Source organism: Candoia aspera, chromosome 5 (assembly GCF_035149785.1).
Source record: "Candoia aspera isolate rCanAsp1 chromosome 5, rCanAsp1.hap2, whole genome shotgun sequence".
NCBI classification, from domain to species: Eukaryota; Metazoa; Chordata; class Lepidosauria; order Squamata; family Boidae; genus Candoia; species Candoia aspera.
Window position 1 is genome coordinate 98,344,982 of NC_086157.1, and position 27,259 is coordinate 98,372,240.

Sequence of the window (27,259 nt, forward strand, 5' to 3'; positions counted from 1 at the left end):
TCAAGCACACCTGATGCAACTAATCAAGGGCTTCATTAGTTGCACCAGGTGTGCTTGAGCTGGAACACATGAAATACCTGAAGTGGCTAGGGGTCTGTTGAGTGTCACGTCTGACTGCATGTTAGAAATATAGTATGGCTAAGTCAAAAGAATGGTCCAAAAAGGTAAAAGAAGAGATCATCGCCCTTCACAAACAAGGAACAGGATACAAAATGATAGCAAAGGCACTGAATGTTCCTAGAGACACCATTGGAAGCATAGTTCACAAGTTCAAAGTTAAAGGAACAGTGGTTACACTACCTGGATGGGGCAGAAAAAGGAAGCTGTCAATGGCTGCGACCAGATTTCTGAGAAGGCAGGTAGAGAAAACCCCTCAAGTGACTGCAAAAGACCTGCTGCAAGACTTGGTGGCAACAGGCACTGAGGTTTCAGTGAGCACAGTAAGGTGTGTACTAAACACAGAAGGTTTCCATGCCAGAACTCCAAGATGTACACCACTACTGACCACAAAGCACAAGAAAAGTCGGCTCCAATATGCTCAAAATCATATAAATAAGCCACAGAAGTTTTGGGATTCTGTTCTGTGGAGCGATGAAACAAAACTAGAACTTTTCGGCCCGATGGATCAGCGGTATGTCTGGTGGAAGAAGAATGAGGCATATGCTGAAAAGAACACTCTGCCTACAGTTAAGCATGGTGGTGGCCGGGTGATGCTCTGGGGCTGCTTTGCATCCTCTGGCACTGGAAACCTGCAGTGTGTGGACAGCAAGATGAATTCACTGAAGTATCAGGAAATCCTAGGAGAAAATGTCATGCTGTCTGTAAGGAAGCTGAAGCTTGGGCGTCATTGGACCTTCCAACAGGACAATGATCCCAAGCATACCTCAAGTTCCACTAGGGCTTGGATGCAGAAGAAGTCCTGGAAGATTCTACAGTGGCCATCGCAGTCACCTGACTTGAACCCCAAAGAAAATCTCTGGTGGGATTTGAAGAAGGCTGTTGCAGCATGCAAACCAAAGAATATTACTGAACTGGAGGCCATTGCTCATGAAGATCCCTCAGGAACGCTGCCGGAAGCTGGTGTCTGGCTGTGCATCTCGTTTGCAGCAGGTCATAACAGCAAAAGGGTGCTCTACTAAGTACTGAAGGTGCTTGCCATGAAGTGGTTGAATAATTTTGAGACTGGAGAAGTCATGATAAGTTGCATTTTCAGTTGACTTTGGGGACACCACTTGAAGCATTTGTTGTGTTGAGCATTTTCAATTGCTTTTGTCTGATTTTTTCACTGCAAACAGCTGAAAGTCTGTACATTTTGACAACCTGATTTGCAATGGGGGTTTAATAATTTTGATTACAACTGTATTTTGCATGCTTGTGTTTGCTGCACAATTGAGACTTTTCTCTTGTACTAAAGACAATTCCCCATACAACAGTGAAAGTTATAAAGACATTACTCTTCATAGAAATGTTTCAAAATAAAAATATATAAAGCATTTAAATAATTTAATAAAAATTCAGTAGCAGGAAAAGTTGAGTATTCAGAGTAGCTCAACTGAAAGATTAGCCTTCCCATCTTGTCAGCTACAATTTTAGGAATACACCTTCCTCATATCAATTTAAAGGCAAATAGACAACATTCGTCCAGTTCCTTTTATGGCTTTGCACAATAATAAACTCTAATAAATAGATATGCAGACAAATGCATGTTCAAAAGAAATTTGGCTTTATTGCACATTAAAAAAGTTACTTTCTTTTGGACCTCAGCATTTTACAGCATACCAATACACAAACATTACAGAGTCCAGTACAAAGCAAATAAAAGAAATACTTCCACATGAATAGTGCATGAATTCTAAAAAAGAAAAAGAAAAGTAGCATTTTCACGTATCAATGTTTATAATATATTTTAATTTGCAAAGTTCCATCAGCAATTTCTTCCAGGTTCCAAAGTGCATATATGAGTTGAGACCAAAAGGATTAGCTTATTACTGAACTGGATTTAATCAATAATGAAATGTAGAATAAGGCCACCATTTCCATGATAAAGAACAAGTTTACATGCTGGACATAAATTAAAACTTTCATTGGAATTATTCTGTTTGTAAGAAATCTATATCCACATTTATTTGTAAAAAAGGAAAAGCCCCTCCCCCCATTATAGCATGAAGTGGGATAGATTATACTTGTTTATGTTTCTCAAGCCAAAGAACTGCACTCTTTAGTAATAATGTAAAATAATCCACTATTTAGCACTATAGAATGATTTCTGATTATACATATTATTTTGAGTTCCTACTTTTCTTCCTTTTGAAATGTTACTGCCTTCAGAACCACATACAGTATATATAAAAATAGAATTTCTTGTCATCTGCTTTAAAACAAAACACAATTTTAAATACAGCCTATACAAACTATAAATCAGATTCCTAAATATTTCTGCAGCCAGATGCACAATGTCATCATTACCATGCAAGGATGATGCACATTTTTATCTTGAGTACATTCCTGTCAGTTCTGTGGTAGTCCTTCCATGAAACCCAATGTACAGCAGAAAGGCAAGGTAACCATTGTGTATATTGCACTAACAGGGTTGAAGTCAGTTCCAATCATTTTAAACACAGCAGAAACAAGAGTTACTACAATGAGTGCAGCTTACTGAAAACTATGTTCTTTTTGTTAAAGCAAATTACAACACTGTTCATTTCCTGAAATTCTTTTCTGGATGTAAGACCAAGGAAACCATGTCCCTAGTACACGAATCCAAGCAAAAGAGAAATCTTTCTGGGGCATCCATACGATCTCACTGCTTTCATTAGAAAGATGAAAGCAAGCGCTGCACTGCAAGCTCTACCTCATTGGGGCAGCTGCACAACATTGCAACACATGTAGAAAAAGTGGGCAGGGCTTGCAGCACAACCCTGGTGCTGCTTTCATCACACTGGAATAACTGCAATACAGTGAAACGTTTTGATTCAACACTTCCCAAGTAATATATTTATACTCTATTTTTTCATTAGGAACCATTAAAATGATTTGTAGCTGCTTCTGAAGGTCAATTCGATTCCGTTTTCTACTCATTAAAAACCAGCCGTGAATTTTCATACCCAAGGTTTCCACCCTGGGAAGAGGCGGCTAAGATTTTTTGGGTCCATGGCTTGCTGTATGAGGAAGTTCACCTGGCCAACCACACTGAGCACTGTACCTTCTTCCATTCCTTTGAGCTTCTCCTGAAGTCGTATCAAGACACGCTCTGCCACTTTATTGAACAACTGGTTTTCCCCACTGAAAAGGAAACAAGGGTTTTAGGAAGTATAGAGATGTCAATTCATAAATACAAAATAGTAATAAAACTTGCCCTTACTTTGCTTTTTTGTTACATCCTTGATCAGCACTGCTGAAGCTGGAGCTGACATCGGCCTCATCCTCTGACCTTTGCTGCAGATATAAAGCTTTCAAAGGATTCATGGTCCAGTCAAAAAGAGGGTCATATAGAAGCACCTAAATATCAAAAGAGACACAATTATGTTTCTAAGCAGAGCTTTCCACTGCCCATCTCTTACAGCACTGTATTCAGCACTGTATTAGCTCTATCTGTCTAGCGTAATTTTTAAACTGGCATTCTGGCCAAAATTCAGAGTTGTTCAACACATAAATTCATATGGCACAAGACTGAACAGCATTTCGTTCTGTTATACATGGGGTCGCCGTGAGTCGTACACGACCCAACGGCAACTAACAACAACAACAAATAACCAAGTCAAATATATAGAGAGAATCTTGCATCAATCTGCAATCCCAAATGTTGTATTTTGTTACTGGCCGTTATTCACTGTTGACTGACAGGAAAAAGAATGCTCATTCAAGAATTTTATGGCTGTAAAATATATGGTACTTTTCCTGTTTGTTTATATTTATAGCAACTTGGTTCTGGAAAGGAGACTGCAATTCCCTCACAAACCAACACTTGATTGAATATATGAGTTCTTCCTCGTATATAGTGGACATTATAGCTGTTTTCCTCTTCCCATATATAGAACTATAACTTTTTTTTTAATCCATTCGATCATGTCCAATTCTCAGAGACTGCCTGGACAAGTCCCTTGGCAGTTTTCTTGGCAAGGTTTTTGGAAGTGGTTTGCCATCGCCTTCTTCCAAGGGCTGAGAGCGCACCACTGGCTCAAGGTCATCCAGCTGGCTTTGCGCCTAAGCCAGGACTAGAACTCATGGCCTCCCTTTTTCTAGCCCAGTGCTTTAACCACATAGTTCATAAAGCACTGGTTAACTATGTGGTTAAAGCCCAGTGCTTTAACCACACTGGCTCTCAGAACTATAACTAGCGGTCACCCAATGATTGAATCCTAATCCCGCTTTAGGCATGAAAGCTGGCTGGGTGACCTTGGGCCACTCACTCTCTCTCAGCCCAACTCACCTCACAGGGTTGCTGTTGTGGGGAAAATAGGAGGAGGAAGGAGCATTAGGTATGTTTGCCACCTTGAGTTATTTATAAAAATAATAAAGGCAGGATAGAAAATAAGTTAAGTTAAGTTAAGGAAGGAAGGGGAAGGAAGGAAGGAAGGAAGGAAGGAAGGAAGGAAGGAAGGAAGGAAGGAAGGAAGGAAGGAAGGAAGGAAGGAAGGAAGGAAGGAAGGAAGGAAGGAAGGAAGGAAGGAAGGATCACGACAGACAAAAGGAAGTATTTTTTTACACAACATGTAATTCAACTTTGGAATTCGCTACCATGAGATGTGTGCTGGTTACCAGCTTGATTGGTTTCAAAAAAGGGTTGGACCAATTCATGGAAGTCCTGGGGATCAATGGCCATCAGCCTTGATGGCAGCATGCCTGCCTCTGAAGGTATTCTGCTGGGAAACTAGTGGGCTTCTTTGTGTAGTTGGTTGGCCACTGTGAGAACAGACGCTGGACTAGATGGGCTAGGGATCCAATCCAGCAGGCTATTGCTTATATTCTTATGTCCCCAAGACCCCCAAATGCTGCCCCGTCTTTGTGCTTTCCAGTTATCCATACAGTCCTTCACAGTTTGGATGGATGGATAGATGGATGATATAGATACAGCCTCTTAGCACTTAATTGAAAGTTCCAACATGATTCATAGTAAATTCATAAAATATTGTCTGTTTTCTGGAGTCTGTTGCCTATGCTGCTGCTTACATCTCCTTGAATCATTAGGTGCAAAGCAATACAACCTGAAGAGCTGTCTGCATTGCCTTTCCAGATTGGCCTGTTGCTTTTTTCTTATACTTTGTGTTAAAATGATTGAATGTCAATCTAACAGTTCTTGCATTATAATTCTGCTTTATTGGAACATGAATTCAGAATGACATTAACATGTTTCAGTAATAATGTACTACTTGTAAATTATATTACTTCCATTTCAATATTCACTGAGATGGAAGAATAATCAGAAATTTTAAGTGAAGATGTCCTTTGTGATACAAAGTGTTGAATATGGGGTATAGTGGTCCAATGCACCAAAGAACATTTAAATGGATGGAAGGTTTTAATGTAAAAATTACTTTCAGCATTTTATATGCAGCCAAGAAATACTTACATCTACAATAGTTAGCAAGGCTTCTTGAGAATTTCTCATAACATTCATTGTTTTTTCACAGCATCTAAAAGATTTCCAAATAGATTTCAATTTCAAAGCCAATTTCCATTTTAACTGTTATAAAAAACATTACAATGTATTTTTCTGGTTAGTAGTAAAGTTTACAATTGGCTTCCATGGGCCACATTTTAAAAATGAAAATAATTCTTACCAACTCAATTTCCCGAACTGTAACAACTGAAATTCTGGCATAAGTAATGCTAAAATGCTTCAAAAGGAGTACATATTATGTACTTTACCTCCTGAAGACCCCCTCAACACCAGCAATGCCCATGCCATCGACTATGTCTCTTGTTAACCTAAAAGGTACAGTCTCTGGGGTAGGAAGGATTTTGCCTTGCTCAAAAGCAACTCCTGGTGGAGAAGAGAAAACAGAAGTCAAAGGTCACCGGGTTAAGCTTGCTGCATTGTGCCGTTGTTTGAACTGACTGTCAATTTAGAGACATTGCTGTTTGTCACCAAACACATTTTTCTGGGCTATATCCCTACCGCTTGAAATTTATCAAGACTGTTTGCACCAATAGAACAGGAGAATATATATATATATATATATATTTAAAGGCAGGAAATACAGTTGATTGCAGCAGTGGGGTAACAATACATACAGTATTTTTATCAACTATTAAATTACAGGTAACCCTCGATTTATGACCATTCAAAGTCATGATGGCACTGAATGAATGGTGATTATGACTGGTCCTTGGAGTTCCAGCCATCCCAGCACCCCCCCCCCCGGGACACGTGATTGCGATCTGGGTGCTTGGCAACTGGCTCGCACTTGTGATCTTTTGTGGCACCCCATGATGACATGATCGCCTTTTGCAACCTTCCCTGCCAGCTTCCCTAGAAAGTCAGTGGGGAAGCCGGCAGAGAAGGTTGCGAGTCACTGGGTAAGTCTCTACCTGCGCACCGTCCCCCACCCTCCTGCTTATGCCAGCCATTCGCACACCTCCATGCACCCTTCTCACACGTTCTCGTACCTCCCTGCCACTTATGCACCCCGTGCACCCTCCCTGTCCGTCTCTTGCACCCTCCCTGACCCTTGCTGTGCCTCCCTCGCACCCCCCTGTGCACCCTCCCTGAGCCTCGCCATGCCACCCTTGCACCTCCTCCCTGACCCTCACTGCACCTTCCTCGTACCCTCGTGCACCCCACCTTCACGCACCCTCCCCAACCCTTGCTGCAGTGCACCCTCGCACCCTCCCCCATCCGGCGGCAGCCACTTATCTGCTTGCCTGCTTTCGAGCCACCTGGGTCTTGCAACTTCCTGCCAGCTTCCCCACTGACTTGGTTGTGGGAAGCCAGCAGGAAGTTCCCTCGCCTAATGACCATGGGATTCAGCTGACAATGGCAACCAGGACTGCAGGGATTGCCATTGCTAAGCGATGCGGTTGTACTTTATGACTGCATCACTTAGTGACAGAAATTCCAGTCCCAATTGCCATCATATGTCAAGGACTACCTGTAGTGTCTTTTCAAAGAAAAGGGCAAGGAAAAATATAACCAATCTGCTCTATGTTTCTGGAGTGCATGATACAGGTTTTTTCATTTTTTTGACATAATTTTTTATCATCTTACACTGTAGCTTCCACTATGACTCAATCAATGGTAAAGCTCTTTGCAGATGTTTAGAAACGGAGAAGAATTGTTCTGCTCCCTCCTCACATCAGTATTGCTCATGTGATGTCTTTATCCTTCAGGTGAAAAGCCTTAGTGCAAGCAATGATGTACCATTTCCTACATGTGAAGGCTTTTCTTCTTCAGGCAACCATGTTGTGTGTTAACATACACAGGAGAAAGAGGTTGGCAAGATCACAGTTAATTAGAATGGTGAATCCTCCTGTTTCTATAATGCCTGAATGGGACTCACGTTAAAATCTAAACACCTGATCCCCTTTTTTTTTTGGTACATACCTAGATCAATGTGTACAAGTTCTGCACTTTCTTCATCTAACAGAATATTCTGTACATGTCTGTCTCCTAGACCAAGTATGTAGCCAACTGAAATGGAAATATCACAAAATTAATCAAGAGGTGCTTGCACCCAGTCTTTTCTTTTTGAAAGCCTACCGCAAATGCAAAGAGTGGGTTTTTTTTCCTTCCTCATCATAATCTAGCAAGTCAATCTAATACTCCAATAATGCCCTGATTTTCAGATGTATCTTTTCATGGGGAATAAAGAAGTGCAGATAGCTAATAGCTAATAGTTAGATCTGTATGCAGCTCTGGTACAGAGTATCAAATATTTTCATATAATTACTCTTTTGTATAGATAATATATACAACATGTTCATTTTAAATTCCAGATCCAGTAAGTGTACATAACAGTGTACAAAATCCAGGAGATACTCGTTCAAAAACATGCATCAGAACAACATATGTAACCATCACTCTATTTCTTTTCAGGGTAAGCAACATTATGCATAGCGCAGAAAAGGAGTAAGAAATAGTAAGCCAAAGAAACAGCTAAAACTAGGTTACATACCACACACTGTACTTCTTGTTCTCTTCTTGTAAAACTTGCTTCCACTATATCCATACACTGCTTCATACCCTGCCTTTTGTTCTTTAGACTTCTTATGCTTTTCCAGTATCTCAGCAATTCCATCCTGCCACACAAAACCCTACTGCTGGCCATCTAAAGGCTGCCAGCCCCTAGTTTAAAATAATACAACACCCACCCGCCCCTCAGGACAAAAAGGAAAAAAACTGCCTTTGCCCAGATTTCCAAAGAGCCACTTTACTATTATAGGTTTTCCCACTCCCAAACGTTAAATCACCAAAAGATTGTCTCCATTTATAGCCTACTGTTGTCTATAGATTGCCTACTCCTTGTCTACAGCAACCCCACTGGCAAAGAACTCTTCATAAAGAATGAATAAAACTTCTTCATTTAACTATAAATATGACAGAAGCTTGACAAAAACAATTTATTATATTTTATAATACCTATGGATGAAGTGGCAACACTACGAGTGTATGCCAACCGTTTCTCAAACCACACTGCTGGATCCAAAAATCTTTCCATACAGAAATAGCGAAACACAGGTTGAAAATTCTGGCATATATCCATGTAAATAGTATATTTTTCTTCAAAGTCTTTCTTTTGTGTATCCTTTGAAGGGAACCACAAATAGTTTAGAGATGGTTATTTCCTTTCTCCAGTTAATTCTGAGTGTAGTTTCCTTTGTGTGTGAATAAAGATGGTGTGAAAAATGCTTTCAAATACAACTAGCCTTGCAATTGCACAAGAAAATAACACCTCTTTCCTACGAAGTATGAATACACGTGAAAATACTCACTAAATAGTCTAACATAACATTGTAAAGAAACACTATGGTGTAGTGGATACAGTACTGAATTTGGCAGGGCTCCCATATCTGGGCCGCAACCCCACCCTGCCCCAAAAAACAGGCAACCACTAGACGGAATTAAAGAGTTATTTTCTTTATCTCTTTGCTGCCATGGGGTGGTCTTCTGGAGTTCTGCAATCCAGATACAGTAGCCCTAGAACTTGGTAACGTTGTTTGGATTATTGCAGTGACTTACAGTGGCTGCCATTGAAAACTGTACAGAAATTTCAGGGCATATGGACGGTTAACTCGGACTGATTAGGAGGATCCTCTTCAGTCAAGGGTTTGTCATCTGCACTGCCAGGCAGTCATTCTGGAGTCAACTCAAAGTACTTATTTAGTTTTAAACTGCCAAAAACCTTGGGACGAGATTATCAAAAGTAATTATCATCTCCCAGAGTTGACTTCCAGATTCATAGGAGCACCACCTGAAGCCCTCTTCAAGGTATCTCACACAGTGAGGGAAGGCAGGAGGCTGGCTACAAAAGAGAGGATTTTTTCCAGTGGTGGTATCCCATCTGAAGACAGCTCTCCTCACAATCAGGGTTTCCAGTGTTAATTCGAATGTGCCACATTATTCCTGTTGTTGATTTTATATTAGTTTTACTGTGCCAATGTGTCATCATTTCATTATATCTGGCGGATTTAACCCATCTGTACCACTGCATAGCTAAATTTGATTTAAGAAACTGGTTTAAAGACTGAATTCATATTACATGGTAACATGGCTCTGAGGTCATGTTACTTTTCTAAATGAATCCTGAACCACTGTTTTACAAACTGATGCTCTCTCGTGTAGACAACCACTTTTCTACAACTCTCAGATCCGTAATCCCATCCATTTTCTTATGATCAGTTTCTACAAGTGAATGAGCATTAACTGGCATGATTTAATGTACTGGACTTACCATCATTTTCTTTTGGCAGTCTAAGTTACTGTAGTCGCTTGGCCTGTAGCGCCTGTGAGCACTGCAGTCAGTATTGATGAGGAATTCACCCAAAGGAATTGTGCCGGTGCACCACTCTAAGACGCCACTTCTCTGAGAAAGGGGAACAACCTAAAGGGGGAGACGATTATATGATCTCTGGTTAATCAAGAAAGTACTAGAGAACATACTAACACAGAATTGTGATTATCACTGGAAAGGTAGAAGAAAACCCTCAAGAGTTGGGAAGGAAAGAGCACATGCTCAAGTTGTTTGATTATTGTTTTAGAGCTAGTCTGCAATGAGGGGAAAGACTGAGCACAATCTTTAATCTTTCATACATTAGAGTAGTGGATTTGCTACTTTACATAAAACAGTATGTAGTGTTACATATTATTATTATCTTCTGTGCGCTTACTTAATCGGATCATACAGGTGTCCTTGACTTACAAGGGCAATTGGGATGGAATTTCCATTGCTAAGCAATGCGGCCATAAAGCGCGACCACATCGCTTAGTGATGGCAATCCCTGCAGTCCCAGTTGCCTTCATTAACCGAATCCCACGGTGGTTAGGCGAGGCAACTTCCTGCCGGCTTCCCACAACCAGTCAGTGGAGAAGCCGGCAAGAAGTTGCAAGTCCCAGGCTCACAGGCAGGTACCTGGCTGCTGCTGGGTGGGGGAGGGAGCAAAGCTGTGTGTGAGAGGCACGGCCCAGGTGTGAGGGATGGTCGGGGAGGGTGCATGAGAGGCATAGGTCAGAGAGGACACGTAGGGGTGTGTGAGTGGCCAGCATGGCATGAGGGCAGAGGGGCTGGGGGAGGGTATGTGGGTGGGGGAGACTTATCCCAGTGACTTGTGACCTTCCCTGCCAGCTTCCCCATTGACTTCCGGGGGAAGTTGGCAGGGAAGGTTGCAAATAGCAACCACGTGATCATGGAGCACTTGGCAGTCGGTCATAAGTGCGAACGGTGTCATGAGTACTGATGGCGAGCAGGAAGGGGCTCCCATCCAGGGTGGAAAACGCATGCGTAGTACTGAGGAGTTAAGCAGCCATTCAAAGAGACACAGATCAGACCCTCCTTAACCTTTGGGGTTTATCTGTCTGGGTTTTTCTCATGCTTCTTCAGTTTGTTAGGATTCTGCTTTATATAGCAGTAATAAACACTGGAGAACTACTCCTCGTCTCATTGTGATTCTCACTGTTAGGACAAACGGGTTGCCAAACACCCAGATTGCAATCATGTGTCCGTGAGGGTCCAGGAGAACTCCGAAGACCAGTCATAACCACCTTTCATTCAGCGCTATCATAACTTCAAATGGCCGCTAAATGAATGGTCATAGGTCGAGGATACCTGTACTGTTAAATTGCATTAATTGCATCATTTTTGCATTGTATTTACCATTTTCCTTTTTAAATCTTTTAAATCATACTGTAATCTGTCTAGAGAAGTTTGGATATTGTTCCAATTAGAAGCAGAATGAATATCGAAGGGTCCCAGGCTACATCTGCAGCAGGTTCTCAAGCATCAGATGCTGGGCAAGACCTCTGTCAGGCTCTGGAAAATTACCGCTAGCCTGTGGAGGTCATTCCAAACTAGACAGAAGTAAGGAGAAGCACTTCTTTTGGAGGAGAAGGGTGGCAACCTACTTGCTTTGCCTGGTGTTCAGATACTGCCATTGCCAGTAATTCTAGAAGTTATTACTGAGAAACAGCAGATGAATGAATGGTCTTATATGGGGCAGTTTGTCCTGCATTCAGGGCACCCACCTTATATCCACAGCAGGTAATTTTCATGCAAAACTTGCCTTGTATCTGCGGATGGTCAGTTTTCTCTTTCTGGTTTCAGCATCTTGCTGTAGTAGAGTGTTGCACATCTGGAAAACCTGTTGCATGACAGCATCCTGTCTCAGATCATCACGTCCCTTTAAGAGATCCAAGAAAAGCAACAGGAATAGCACTGTCTCTGGAGTGAATGCAAATGCAGAATTATATAACCTGATCCTACAAACGTTCAGAGAAGCAAAGGGAACCTGCATGCATGTAAGTGTGCTGAGGATAGCAATCATCCCAAAGAAATCTCCACACATCCCTACATTGAAGTAAAACTACCTTTCCATTATAAATTAGAGTAGAATGAGATTTTAGATGGACCTTCTTTCTTTGGAACTGCTCAAAAGTGTGGAAAAACTTTGTTATGCATTGCAAATATATTAATAAAATTACTTAACTTTTCAATCATTACCATTATCATATGCCTACTATATTGCCTGAACTGTAATACAGTGAAATAAATATATACAGGAATTCACATGGAAGAAACCTGACCCAACAGTGCAAATTCAGAATGCAACTGGAGGAAGAAATAGATGTTTCTATGCGTGCATCCCCATGCTAAAATGTTCCTCAAATGAGAAATAAGCTTAATAGTGGAGGTACACTTCCACTGTGTTTATGTTTGTGTCTGAACATTTTATCATACCTATTCTGATGTGATATAGCCATAGCAGTATAAAACAGTGCCACATCCATGTATCATGTTCATATTTCATGATGCAATAGAGAGCTCACCTTCACAAGCTGCCTTCTCTGTTGTCCATCTGATCCAACACAATCTATTATTTTGGGCAGATTGACCCCTCCTGCTAGGTGAAATTCTGGTTTGAATGATCTTATTGTAATCAAATTTTCATAATTGCCACTAGGATCCACCTAAAATCACATAGAAATTTAGATGAAATGTAGATATTCTTCGCCATTTGTCCATCCCCTACATGAAATGTTCAGCCTGAACAATAAATGTTTTCATTTCTCTGCTACCCCCAACACAATGATGCAAAAATGTTTACTGAGACTTAAATAACTCAAATTGATTTACCTTAATTTCCATGGTAGGTACAGCAACATCTTCTAGATTCTTTAACTTAGTTATAGGTTGATCGGAAGGAATATTTATACCTCCTGAATAAACAATACATGCATCACATTAATAAATATCTGTTCACTGAGTGAGTATATACTTTTCAAGACCAGCACCCCATGTCATTCTGAAAATTTGTCAACAGTCTTTGAGGAAGTTCAGAATACATTTCTGATATTACTGAAAGTTATTCCAGAGGTCCTACAGGTAGTCCTCGACTTACAACCATTCGTTTAACGATGGTTCAAAGTTACGAAGGCTTTGGGAAAAGTGCTTTACAACCTGTACTTGCACTTACAACCATTGTACCACCCCTGCAGTCACATGATTGCAGTTCGGGCGCTTGGTAACCAACTCACATTTACCACTGGTTGCAGCATCCTGCAGTCATGTGATCACAATTTGAGACCCTTTTTGCCAATTTCCAGGAAAACCAGCAAAAGACTTCCATTGGGGATGCTGGATTTGCTTAATGATCACCGTAAAAATGGTCATAAAACCGGGTCCGGTCACATGGTGACCTGACTTATGACCACAACGACTTATGCTGGAAATTCTGGTCCCAACTATGGTCATAAGTCGACGACTACCTGAACTTAGTCCTTACTAACCAATTTATTTTAATTAACTTTGTTTGTTTATTGTATTTATACCCTGCCAAATCAATCAACTCTCATTTCCTGGACATAGCAAATAGGGAAAAATATTTACAACATACAGCAGTCATAAATAATATACTCTGAGTAAAATACGGGGTTTGAACTAGGAACGAATTGATTCCAAGCTTCCTAATAATCCCCAATTCCCCAAATTCTTACTTCTGTGGAATTTCCAGGAAGTTGCATCCATGTTTGCCAAAGTAATATAGGCATCACAAAGGGCTTCAACCTTTACCACCATATCAGGTCTTTTGCGTTTTACAGTGTTAATGATACTGCTAGCAGCCGCCATTCGATCCTGTATGATCAGTTTTTTAAAAAGGAAGTTAAAAATGCAATTCAAATGCAAAAATAAAATTAATCAAAGACTTAAAATAAATCTGATATTAGGAAACAGAATACGTTGCTGGAGAGAAAATTCATGTCATCGTCGTCGTCATCATCATCATCAAAGCAGACAACATACCCAATGATCCCTCTAACAACTTAGTATTTTTTACAATCCCAAATAATACAAATACAGTTAAATTTAAGTACCATGTCAAGAGGAGATGTTTCTTTTGGCACATTTTTTATTAGCCCACTTCTTCTGGCCATTTCTGGCTTGATCAGAAGTTCATCCTTGTTGGCATTTGCCAATGCCAGAATGATAAACAAAGTGTGATGTGGATGGTCGAGAGAAATTCTTGCTATAAGCTATTTAAGTAAAAATATTGAAAAAGTTGGGTTTTTAAAATAAAATGTGAACTAAACATTAAACAAGCATCAAAGCTTCAACTGTAATGCTTAATATGCTTATCCCAGAAGTACATATGGCTCCTGAAAGCCTTATGTATGGCTCCTTTCTAAAGGTTTACATTAGTTGTAGTTAATTCAGTATGATTTTCACTACATTTACATTAGATAAAAGTTAGTTTTTGTCCCAGTTCCACTTACAGTACTTTTTGGAGTGTGACCTCCCAGCACATCACCAAAAACATTTAACTGATGTGACATACTGTACATCACAGAGAGTATTTCTTGACAAAGACGTTTGACCCTGTTATAAATCAAGGAAATCCTTTAGCATTCTCAAAAATATCTAAAGCAATGTAGTGCTACTGCAACGATCTGTTGTATGAAGTTTTTTACCAACTCTGTCTACATATATTCTAAGACAAAAATCCTACACTCTCCTATCACACCTACTTAATATCCAAACAAAAATTCTATAACATATTTGTAAATGGGGAAGAGACATTACAACTGAAGGTCAATTACATTATTCAAAATCTCATGAAACCCAGTCATCCTGGTTCCCATTCGAGCAGCCAGCTGGTACATCAGTGGCAAGAATTTGTAGGATGGGATTTTCTGTGCCCCCTTCTGTTGTGCAGCAGAAGAGCATGTAAAATAGAGAACAAAACAATAGGAAAGTGTATTTAGTATTTAAACATCTATCTGCAGACATCTTTACAGTTGCAAGATGTTTACATAAACTTTATGAATGACAGACAGAATAGCTATCATCTGTTACTATTACATATTTCTCATCAATTAAATGTGTAAACATCATTATCTTTTCAACAAAATAAAATAATTGATTATACCAATCTGATCTTGGGATCAAGAGTACAGTTAGTCCTTGCTTAACGACCATATGTTTAGTGACTGTTCAAAGTTACGTCAGCGCTGAAAAAAGTGACTTGCAACTGGTCCTCGCGCTTATGACCGCTGCAGCGTCCCCATGGTCACATGATCGTGATTTGGGCACTTGGCAACTCTCATGCATTTAACAATGGTTGCAGCATTCCATGGTCATGTGATTGCCATTTGCAACCTTCCTGCCAGCTTTTGACAAGCAAAGTCAATGGTGAAGCTGGCAGGAAGTAGCAAGTTGCAGTCACATGGTGTTTCGCTTAACAACCATGGGTAATTCGCTTAACGACTGCAACTGGGACTGCTAGAAGTGCTGTTGTAAGTTGGCACAGTCACGTAATGTTTTGCTTAACGACCACTTCGCTTAGCGATGAAGTTGCTAATTAGGGTTGTTAACTGAGGAGTACCTGTATTCCTAAGAAAGTCATGCAAATACAATAGTGGTTACTATCTAGACTGGCAGATCTCTTATATCTGAACCTCTTTGGATGTTTCCTTTCTCTCCACTACAGAGGGATGGAAGTAAGGCAGACATAATGAGAATGAGGATGAAGAAATGGGGAGTGTGCCAAATGCAATGCTTTGGTTCTAATAATTTCTCTATATGGTAGAGAAACAAGATAGTATCCTTCATACTAATCAACTATAGTTTGTCCAATGGACACCAGCAACAATAATGAAATAATACCATACAAATCTGTCCTGCTTTTGATAAACTGTACATGTAGCATACATATGCACAAAACCATAATGTGTAAAATCCAAACCAAGTTTGAACTGTGCAACTGATAACATGCATAGGTCTGTGGAAAGATTTACAAAAGCTGGATTTACATGAAACAGGCTTAGGATCCAAATCAAAAGTTCTCAACATAAAAGCAGCTGGCCCTAGATTCAGCCTCAATCCCATCCCTTCCCTTCCCTTCCCTTCCCTTCCCATCCCTTCCTTTTTTTGATGTTTCAAGTCAGCATTGACTCCTGGCAACTACCTGGACAAATCCCTGCAGTTTTCTTGGCAATATCTTTTGGAAGTGATTTGCAATTGCCTGCTTCCTAGGGTTGCGAGGGAGTGATGGGCCCAAGGTCACCCAACTGGCTTCATGCTTAATGCGGGACTAGAACTCAGTCTCCTGGTTCCCCATTTACTGCTTGAGGCTTGGTGCCTTAACCACTACACCAAACTGGCCCTCAATATGAAGCTGAAAAAGACTTCAGCAAGACCAACCTGAATCATTGCATTGACTTCAGCAAGTCCAGCATTCTCAAGCCAAAGAGAACAGAGACGGAAGATCCACATGTCATGCTCCTCCCCACTCAATAAGCACATAATGTAGTTCTCAACTGCTTTGCATAAGAAACGCTTACGATCTTCTCCCAGTGCGCGAATTTCACATTCATCAATTTCCAGCTCCCGCTGGACTTTCACAGTATATCTAAGCAATACAAAGTGAGAAATAAAGCCACCACCCTAAAACAATCTGCTTAAAGGCACCTTCCTGTAAGAAACTCATGTTGTCAAATATCAGAATATCAGATTCCAGGATAATACAGTAAAATTAAAGAGTTCTGAGATAAAATGCAGGGCCATCTTAACTTCTTTTCCATTACAGTAGTGTTGGTATGCATACCTGCAGCCTTTTTAAGGAATGGAGACTATTATGTGAAAACGTCCAAAGAATAGAAAGAAAAAAGTTGTACTTAAAAATTTCAAATAGCTAAAATCTCAAGAAATCTTATTGAGGAACATAGAATTAGCTATCTCACATGGTACCACCATTTTTAATTTTACTATCATTATTTAAAAATCGTGCTTGGATGCCATCTTAGTGTTTGAAAATACCATGATGTCCATGGTCATTTATTGCAAACTTCAATCAAGTAAATAATATGACAGGCTTCAGCTGTAAGACCTACCGATTGATCTGAACTTTATGCTCCCTTAAAAGGCAAACTTCATACTTGGCTTTCTTCAGCAAAGCCTGTTTATTTTCAAACTCTGATGATTTCATACGATCCTCAATTCTTTGATACTCAGTATCCGAAAAACGAGCCAAAGACAGAAAAGCCTTCATCTTTCCTCTCTTTAGCTCATCACTGCTGTCATCGCTTTGGTCCCCAGCAATTTTAACTGCCTAGAACAATATTACGAACAGGATAAATGTGGCTATTAAAAAAACTAATGATTAAACGAATAATAGAACTACATATAAACCAAATTTAATTTTCAAATGCTTTGCGCAAGTTATAGGATTCACCCCAATCCTTTACCTTTTCCAAGTAATCCTGCATAATGATGGTAGGATTTTCTAAAAAAGTCTCTGCTAACCAACTTCCACATAACCTCAGGCATTCTGTGTAAATTAATTTCAGGCGTGGGTCTTTCTCAACCTTAGAACAAGATAATAATACAGATCAGGTATTTTACTAGGACATTTAGTAACTCTTTTTCTCAGCATCTCCTTTATTTTTCATTTTGTTATTTTTTCTACAAATATTCTGCTCTTTTTATTTAAGAGAACCACTTATATTTCTCAAAACAAAACAAAATAGGAATTTAAACTATTTGGTTACTATCAAACCCATCAGTCAAAATAGACCATACTACCTCAAACCAATTTTCATCCAATTTCTTGATCATATCTTTTAGAATACTCAGAGCTAAGCTTTCTTCCTTTTTAGCCCAGAACACCTGAGCTTCTTCCAATTTCCATTCTGATACTCCATGTCTAGTTGGGCCATACTGTTTAACTTGATACATTGCTCTTTCCGGAAGCTGAAAAACAAACACAAAGAACTGTTTGTGGTTTCCTTTCCTCTGGGTGACGCGACGCCCCTCTTAATTCCTCTGGAATCCAGAGACAGACAAAGCCAGTTATATTGTCACATTCTACCTCAGAAACACATGAACACGTTATCATCCAAAAAAGCCTCTTTTCAAGAGCTCCGAAAAAACACCATGCAGGATTTACTGCCACTCTTTAAATTAGAGTGGGAAACACGAGATCCCATGGCCACATCCTGTTCCCAAGTCCATTACATGAAGCTTATGAAGCCCTCCAACCATTGTTAGAGGTGAAAAATCCAAAAATCAAAGCAGGCTGGAAATGTTCACAATCCACATTCCACCCAAAACTCAGGAACAGAAAACCCTGGCTCTGCCTATTGCAATATGGATCACTTATTTTGCATCATCGTCCAACCCACTGTGTTTCTTGCCTTTGCAAACAAAAGTTGAGTGCAGAAAATAAAAGTTAAGGCTGCTCTGCTCTACTTTTATGTTAAGATTTGATAAGGGCCTTGTATGGGTTATAAGGTCTAGACAGGATTGTAGTAGGATTGCAAATAACTATTAATGTGGCTGCAATTTAAGCTGATTGGAGTATCAGAGACAGCTAGATCAATATCTTGGCATGACAGATGGGAGGCAGAGGCAGGAGAAATAGCAATTTGTTTAAGCCTACCTAGAACTTAATACACTTAGGAATTAGCCTACATCGTTTACTCCAGATCATTTGTCATAGATTAGTATCTCCTTAATGTGTTATCTTAATATCATATATTGTATGTATGTATGTATGTATGCATGTATTTATTTATTATTCAAATTTTGCTACCGCCCATCTCCCCCAAAAGAGGGACTCTGGGCAGTTTACAATAAATAATAAATGTATTACAGTAACAGCAGGGATTGGCAACCTACAGATCATTTCCAGCTCATTTTTTGCAGCTTCCAGAACCTGCCCCAAAACTGTGCCACCAAAATTCAGCCACAAGATATCAAATGATGCTGATGTGATTCCCCCAATTTTCAATGGGAAATTTTTTTTAAAAAGGTGAATTAAACCACCAATAAGCTTAATGCACCTATCAATCTTAAAAATACTCAAGGGTGGGGAAAACACATTCAATGTCCTGAACTCATACTCAGCAGGAGCCCCCATGACACCCTGCAGGATGAAGTTCAGGAACAGGCACGTTTGGGAGGGAGAAGGTGAAACTAGGCGAGTTCCTTGATCCTGGTCAGGTAGCCTTGGGCAACATTTAGGAGCAGGTTGTGTCTGTTGCATGAGTGATTGCTGGCAACACAGAGGCCACTGAAGGAGAGCCTGGTGCTAGGAACAAGATCTGAAAGCAAGCCAGCTTGTCTATGCAGGGGGGAACACTGTCTGACAGGAAACTACAGGTAGTTCTCAACTTACGACCACAATTGGGACTGGAACTTCTGTCACTAAGCAAGGCAATTGTTAAGTGAGTCACACCTGATTTTATTACCTTTTTGCCATAGTTGTTAAGCAAATCACCATGGTCATTAAGTGAATCATGTAGTTGTTAAGCAAATCCAGCTTCCCCCATTGACTTTGCTTGTCATAAGCTGGCTGAGATGGTCACAAATGGAAATCATGTGACCCTTGGATGCTGCAACTGCCGTAAATATGTGCCAGTTGCCAAGCGCTGGCATTTTGATCACGTGACTGGGGGATGCTGCAACGGTCTTAAGTGCGAGGTCTGGTCGTAAGTCACTTTTTCCAGTGCTGTCATAACTTCAAACGGTCACTAAACAAATGGTTGTAAGTCAAGGACTACCTGTAGTTTTATTCATATAGATGGAGGATGTAACACAATTTTATTTATTATTTTAGAGAGTTGTGGCACCTGAGTTTACGGCCCTTGGCCTACATAAAGTTTTTTTCAAATAAAAAGCTAAATTTGGCAACTATTTTTGTGAAGTAATCCAGAATAAAAATCTAACAACTGCATAAGCAGGTCAAGCTTTAGGCGAAGATATGTGCATGCTTCAAGGCCTATAATACCTTCATGCACAAAAGGGACAAGTGATAGCTCCATCAAAAAACTTAAAACTTTTCAAAGAAAAAGAAAATAAATGTCCGCTTCACAGTGAATGGATGTTGACTGAGTATTACTAGTGAACAGATACCAATATAAAAACCATATGGTTTCTAGAACAACCTATCTCAGATACACCTTTCTTTTAGTGTAAAGAGACATTTACGCCTACTTTTTGCTGGGAGAAAAATCCTGAAAGTATGCCAGTGACCATATTTTCATGCAAATGAAGAATCCTTAACTAAAGGTAAAATCAGCCATACACCCAATATTTGTAAATTAAGTAAAATATACATCTACAGTATATTTCAGGAAATACTTAAGGTAGATTTCCAGTTGACTGTTACTTGTGAATTATCCGCTATTCGAGCCAATCTGGACAGCTCCACAAGATGATTGGTGAGGATGTTTTTAATGCATTCCCCTTGGGCATTCTCATCTTCCTTCTCCAGAAGAATCTTCAGAATTACTGTACGCAAAGCCATGATAGGCTCTTGGAAAGCAAAGTCACTATCTTGAAGAAGCTGGGACTGCTTCTGCCACTTCAGATGCAAATTATGCAACTGGCTATTAGTCTCTGACCTGAAAGCAAAGAATAAAACTAAGAAGCTCTGACGAAAGATTAATGAATTGTTAGCCACACATAGCCCTTATTCTGAAACCTAGAATCAAGCTGTAGAGCCTCGTGTGGCGCAGAGTGGTAGGCGGCAGCATTGCAACCGAAACTCTCCCCACGACCCGAGTTCGATCCCAGCGGAAGCTGGATTCTCAGGTTGCCGGCTCAGGTCGACTCAGCCTTCCATCCTTCCATGGTCAGTAAAATGAGCACCCAGCTTGCTGGGGAAGGTGATGACTGGGGAAGGCAATGGCAAACCACCCCGCTATGGTCTGCCAAGAAAACGTCGTGAAAGCAGCATCCCCCCAAAGGGTCAGACATGACTCGGTGCTTGCACAGGGGACCTTTCACCCCTTTTTCCCAGGATCAAGCTATAAATGGCAGGTGACGAATTAAAATCTCTATAAGAAACCTTTAGTAAGCACATGCAGAACTACCAGGGCTGAGAGAATTAGTCTTTTAAGGGAGCTTCCTGGAGACCACAGTGTCAGCAGGGCGAGGAGGATGTGAACACAACTCCTTTTCTACATGTGTCACAGTGTTGCAGATACCCCTAAAAGGAGTGAGAGCCTGTGGATGTGGATGTGGATGCTTGGAAAGCGTTAATACATTGCAATAACAATATTCCCAATAAAAATATAGGTTTCTTGATCCTAATGTTTACATTTAGCCAGTCATCCAGAAAAATCATATAGAAGATCTTCTGTACGTTTATCATTTGGGGACTATTGTTTTGCTCACATTTGTAGATCTAATATAGAAGTAAAGTGTAGTAACCTAATTACACCCTTAAGGTTCATACTATTTTTTTTCTCAGAAATCTGGTTTAGGCATAATTTTGCTTTGAAATGTACATAAGGAGCAAATCACAGCTGGAATAAGGAAGTGTTTTAGTTCTGAATTTAAGATTTGAGCCATTCACTTATGTGTTTGAAGTTAAATCAATTTTTTGGCTTTTTAAATTTATTTATTTTATATCCCGCCTTTATTATTTTATAAATAACTCAAGGTGACAAACACACCTAATACTCCTCCCTGCTCCTATTTTCCCCACAACAACCCTGTGAGGTGGGTTGGGCTGAGAGCGTGTGACTGGCCCAAGGTCACCTAGCTGGCTTTCATGCCTAAGGCGGGACTAGAGCTCACAGTCTCCTGGTTTCTAGCCTGTTGCTTTTACTAACCAGCGCTGTATCATACAGAAGTATGCTGATAAAGCAGCTATAGAAACAGATAGTAATGCTGTATTTGCCCTCTTGGGCTCGTTCCAGATTTAGTTATGCTTACAGTAGGCTCTCTGAAATCAATGAGACTTGCTAGTTATAATTATATTATTGAGCTAAATATTTCACTTTAAGCATGACTGTGTCTGAGTCCAACTTAGTGGCAAGAAAATGTTAGTTAATGAGTTCATTAAATTATTTTGCAAAAAGTATCATATACTATTTATATTTTTAAATTTTGATTTAGGCTTACAGTGAAACATCAGATATATAAGAACCTTTGATCTTACACAGATGAAACATCAGAAATATCCAGGGGACTGATATAATGCATGAGGAAATAGTCAAATACCCAGAGAAAAGTTGTCCTACATATTCCAGCTCTCCAATCATCTGCAGCCTGCAGAGTGTAGGCAGTAATGAATATACAGACTCAAGGCTACCTTTCAGTAGCTCTTCTACTTCTTTGACTCTACAAATGCAAGAAAGAAGTAATTATAACCCACTATTTACATACAAACTAACTTAAGATCCCTGTATTATTAAGCAGAAATTATGAAGGATATTGCATTAAACCACAGAAATTTTTTTTAAAATAACAGATATCAAATGGCATCTTACTGAAAAATAACACATGCAAATTATAAGCTGATGCTGATGTTACATGCAGAAAGAATGACTAATATTCTTGTTTAGAGTGGAAAACCTCTTTTTAAAGTCACAAATTACACTTTCATGAAGGTTTGTGACCTAGTGCTGATTGTTCAAATCATCTGTCAGGATTTCCATTGCTATATGATTCACGCTGTAAGCAAAATGTTTAACTTTTAAAAAATGCTGCAGAAGTTTTCCAAAATAACATTCTGCTTATTATGCAATTTAAACTGCAATACATTAGAAAATGTGACATTCACCAATACTTTATCTTGTAAACAACAAATACCTGCCAGTTTTAAAGCTGGCTTTTTACCTGGCACACTTCAATCTTCCATAAAAAGTAGAGAAATCTCTGTCCCGTAGACACTGTAGAGCATCATACAATGATTCATGGTAGCCTCGTTGCTCTATTTCATCTCTTAAAGTAAAATCAACAGTATTGTTTTTGACTTAAATGTTACAATAAGCATCTTCGTAAGAGCCATAGATCAGCTCACTCTTTCCCACTAAAACCCCCTACAGAACTTTTAACATGTTCTGGAAGGCTTCCCATATCAGAACTGGGCTATAAATCACAGACCACAGACAGACTTTACATGGCTAAACTTATTCCTAGATTAGAACTCAGCAGAAGCCTCCCAGGCACAGTTGGACCAGATAAGAATCTTTTTAATAAACAAGAATAAAGCCAAATGAAACAGTTGATTGTCCAATGCCAGCATGAGGGCGTTACTACCTCTTATAGTCATGATGGTTCAGACCTGCAGCCTTCCCACCCTTCCCTTGAATTAAGAGATTCTTTGCATAGCGCTTAGTGCCTTGAAAATGAGCAGTTGGTCTAAGAAGCATTGACTCTCTATTTCTCATGTATTGTAGTATGTATGTATGTATGTATGTATGTATGTATGTATGTACGTATTTAAATGTTACAAAAAATTGCCAGGATAACTTGTATTACTTCACTGAGGAGTCCTGATCCCAGTGCATATTCCTCCAAGCTGCCTGATAACGAATCTCTTGTAATTCTATGGATCTTTCTTCATTCTCCTGTTCCAATCCTTTTAAGTAGATGGAGAGTGTATTACACAGCCCATAATTCTGCAAAGCCTATTAATCAATAATATGAAGTTAATATAGCATATGTCAAGTCTGATTTATGAAAACACTTCCAACCTATATTAGAAACAACATATATTTTACTAGCTGTAAATATCTTATTTTTACCATTAATTATATTAAGATTTATAAGATCAATATATTTAATAATTTCTTAACTGATTTCTTATCACTGAAAAAGCTCATGGAATTTATTACAACTGTTTTAGGTCAATGGAACTGCATTATTCATAAAGTGCTATCTTGCTTCCTTCATAACAATGTATGCATTTATTTAAACAATTTAATACAGCCACCCATCTCACAAAAGTGAGTCTAGGCAGCATAAAAGGTTAAAACCAAAACAGTAACACAATTTATAAAACAAAATAAAAAACCTAAGGTTAAACATTTATGCTAAATGAAAAACAATTGAAAATGCTTAAGAAGCGACTACTAATTAGAAAATACAAGAAGATATAAATGAATACTGTAGTGATTGTATTAAAGGAAGGATTCAAGCCAGCTCACAATGGGTTCTGTGTAATTAAATGGAGGATAATAATGAAATGATGTGTAATTAATGAATGATAATAATGAAACAAGATTTTAGGAAAGCTAAAATATGCTCTAGTTAGGAATTTGAAGGTTCTGCTTGGAACCTCACATCTTGTTAGCATCACATGGAACTCTATATCAACCCTATGTTATCTCTCAGTTTGATAAATATGCTTGGTTAGGACTTAGAAAAGAGAACTTTATTTTCTTTAGGAGACAATTTGATCTTCAACTGTAATAATATCCATAGTAGAGCCTTCCATAATAATCTTAGTACTGTATTCAAGAGAGTTAACATCTATAATTCTCAAATCAGATAAAGAAACAAGTCAAATATGCAAACAGGTCAATTGAAGATTTAGTGGTCAAGAGAACCTGAAACCAATATGGCAGACATTAAGTGTGTAAAAAAAATTTGAATTCAAAGTAGCTATGCTGAATTAGAAACAGGCTGTCCCAATCTTTCTGGAAGTGTTCTAAATGTTCCACAGATTTTCAGTACTCAAAATGACCTGGTTTTGAGCTCTGAGCACTTCTGGAATAGTTGGAGCAGAGTTGAATGCTTCTGGTACATTTTGAACAAAAGTTGAGCTTGAAATGTTTTAAATACAAAACATTATACACACCATCAGTAATGACTTCACATCTATATTACCTCTACCAATCCTGTCTGTCGAATTGATGGTGGAAGGCTGGTTTCAAGGTCATAAGTTACCAGGGCTTTCCCCCATATTCCTTCATGTTCATATGTTCTTATCCTGTTAAGATAACATATCATAATGACATTCATATAAATTCATAATTTTTATAATAAAGTTAATTTTCTAATATAATTAATACCTGGCCAATGGCTGCAGCATCCTTCCTCCACCACAGCCATAGAGACTATCTGGCTCTCCTATGCTTCTGTATATATCCATGAGAAGGTCCTAAGAAGAAAAAAAACAAGTTATCTGATAAATCAGTCTTGAATACTTTAAGACATGTATTTAAGAACATTGTGGCAATCACCTGAAAACAGCAAATGTAAGCAATACTGGTAGTTGACTATTTTATAAACTATTAGCACATGGACACACCTCTAATAACACCATTATTTCAAGTTCAAAAGCCTGGTGAAAAGAATAGTTCGTATTCTTGGACTTCTTTTTCCTGAATAGTAACCATCCCTACCAGCTGGCAAACTACTTTTTAAAGAGATAGAGTCTGAAAAGTTGTGCTATTGCAAGGAGCCTGCTGTTCAGAGGAACACTGCCTAATATTCCTTTAAGTATACCAAAACATCTATTTGGATTCCAGCTGTATTTTATAATAATTTTGAGATAAATACTAAAGGAACCTACAAATTATGCCTCAAATAGAACAACTGGGGATAACACCTTACTTCAGTTCTAAGTAGTACATCATGTTTGCTGTAAAGTGAACCAGGCTTTGGAACATAGGAGACAGTAATAGAGTCACGCTCGAGTGCAATGGGCAGTGACGAAATTTGAAATATAAATAAATAAATAATAGCTTGGCATTAATTGGAATTAAGTCTAACATATCTGGGGAAGGTTGCTAGTTTATGGAAGTGGTCATGTCACTGTTAAAACATGACAACAATTATTTGTCAATATGTGGTATCAAAATATAATACTGCTAATTATGTGGATTATTTTTTATTAAACTATATCAAAAACATAACCTTTCTAAGGGACCCCAGTGAGCTAATTTAAGCACTGTTAAGTATAGCACAATAATTGTTAAGGACTATACCTGCAAACTTATTCCAGTTTCTTCTCTGCTCTTCTCACTTAAACAAGTAAGTGTTGAATTCTGACTTCCTTCTTCAAATACTAGTTTCTTAGTTGCTCTGGAAGCAGACCTGCAGAAAAGGAATTAAAAACTGATGTCAAAGTGGAATTCATACTGTTTCTGCGCATTCAGAAAAGCTATTTTAGAAACGATGAATATAAACCATAATTAATAATCATGCCCGTTTACTTGGTTAATGCTTATATAGCCGCCAAACTAACACACAGTTACTCTGGGTGGCTTACAGAATTAAAAGCCCCTGATAAAAAAAAAACAGTATTAGGTAAGGCCTGCCCAGTCACCTTCCAAACAGCAACTGAGTAGCATTTATGAAAATAGCAAAAAAGCTTGAAATGAACTGTTGTATTTAATTTATTTTAAATTACCTAGAATTTCAACAAATAAAGCAATGCTATATGGCTCTTTCACTTATGAAAACTCAATGAAATAAATGGTATATTTTTCTGAAATCTATGAACTAAAACTATTGTTTTCTTGGTGAAAGCTACTTTTAACTAATTAATGATTCTGACTTGTTATAAGAGGAACAGCCAAGGAATCTTAGTTCAGATGAAATGCTGAAATAAGTCAAGAATAAAGGTTTCATGATTTTCTTGCTAACACTGAGTGGAAGAACCAAACTGGAATATTTGGCATGCTTGCTCCTTTACAGTATTCTCCATAGGCTGAAGCTGTCAATCATTCAAGCCAATAGCACCAGAAATTAGGGCTGCGCAACCCTTTGGCTTCAAAGAGAGAAAGCAGCTTTGGAGCATGCCTGGCACCCACAAAGCACCTCCTGGCAATTTCTTCACGCAGCTGTGTCTTTTCCCAGGACCACATGGTTGCCCTCCTCAGCTGCAGTGTGATCCCAGGAAAAGATCCGTTCGGTTGAAGGAGATGCAGACAAGTGCTCCAAAGCAGTTTTCTCTCTTCAAATCTGAAGCACTGTAATCCCTATTAGACATATTTGTTAACTAGAAAAAACAGTACTGGTTTATTCTTTTCAAAGTGAGAAATGTCTCTAAGTCAAACTCATGCCACATACTTTAATCTAAGTTGTATCACAGACTACATTTAACACTAATACCTTTCCTGTTGTCTGCCTATCTTGTCTGCATAGATTTCTGCATACAGCAGAGCTGTGAAGTGAGCAGAACAAGACTGAGCTACCATGGCAACCTGAAGATAGTTCAACTCCAGCCAGAAGCTGTCATCGAAGATGGTACTGGAAGAATTCCTGGATAAAATATTAGACAAACACAATCATCTCATTTTACCACACTGCTTCCAAATGAAAGAGCCACATATCTGAGTTACCTTACTTTCATCATGATTTTACCATAC

At 39.0% G+C, this 27,259-nt stretch overlaps 1 protein-coding gene across 1 annotated transcript in view; it reads right to left on the reverse strand.

Moving 5' to 3' along the window:
* Nucleotides 1-1,702: 1,702 nt before the first annotated feature.
* The window catches only part of ATM (ATM serine/threonine kinase), a 78,847-nt gene continuing 53,290 nt past the window's right edge, over nt 1,703-27,259 (reverse strand). The window contains exons 38-62 of the mRNA XM_063305809.1: nt 27,003-27,152; nt 25,874-25,982; nt 24,956-25,044; nt 24,771-24,873; nt 23,421-23,569; nt 22,776-22,880; nt 22,158-22,277; nt 20,317-20,551; nt 17,730-17,897; nt 17,393-17,512; nt 17,039-17,256; nt 16,350-16,557; nt 14,747-14,851; nt 14,024-14,182; nt 13,646-13,784; nt 12,786-12,868; nt 12,479-12,619; nt 11,716-11,832; nt 9,891-10,040; nt 8,579-8,744; nt 7,544-7,630; nt 5,869-5,983; nt 5,570-5,633; nt 3,362-3,498; nt 1,703-3,282 (exon numbers count right to left, since the gene is read on the reverse strand). Of these exons, the coding sequence (XP_063161879.1) occupies nt 3,099-3,282; nt 3,362-3,498; nt 5,570-5,633; nt 5,869-5,983; nt 7,544-7,630; nt 8,579-8,744; nt 9,891-10,040; nt 11,716-11,832; nt 12,479-12,619; nt 12,786-12,868; nt 13,646-13,784; nt 14,024-14,182; nt 14,747-14,851; nt 16,350-16,557; nt 17,039-17,256; nt 17,393-17,512; nt 17,730-17,897; nt 20,317-20,551; nt 22,158-22,277; nt 22,776-22,880; nt 23,421-23,569; nt 24,771-24,873; nt 24,956-25,044; nt 25,874-25,982; nt 27,003-27,152 (3,421 nt within the window). The 3' untranslated portion in view covers nt 1,703-3,098. The remainder of the gene's footprint in view (nt 3,283-3,361; nt 3,499-5,569; nt 5,634-5,868; nt 5,984-7,543; nt 7,631-8,578; nt 8,745-9,890; nt 10,041-11,715; nt 11,833-12,478; nt 12,620-12,785; nt 12,869-13,645; nt 13,785-14,023; nt 14,183-14,746; nt 14,852-16,349; nt 16,558-17,038; nt 17,257-17,392; nt 17,513-17,729; nt 17,898-20,316; nt 20,552-22,157; nt 22,278-22,775; nt 22,881-23,420; nt 23,570-24,770; nt 24,874-24,955; nt 25,045-25,873; nt 25,983-27,002; nt 27,153-27,259) is intronic.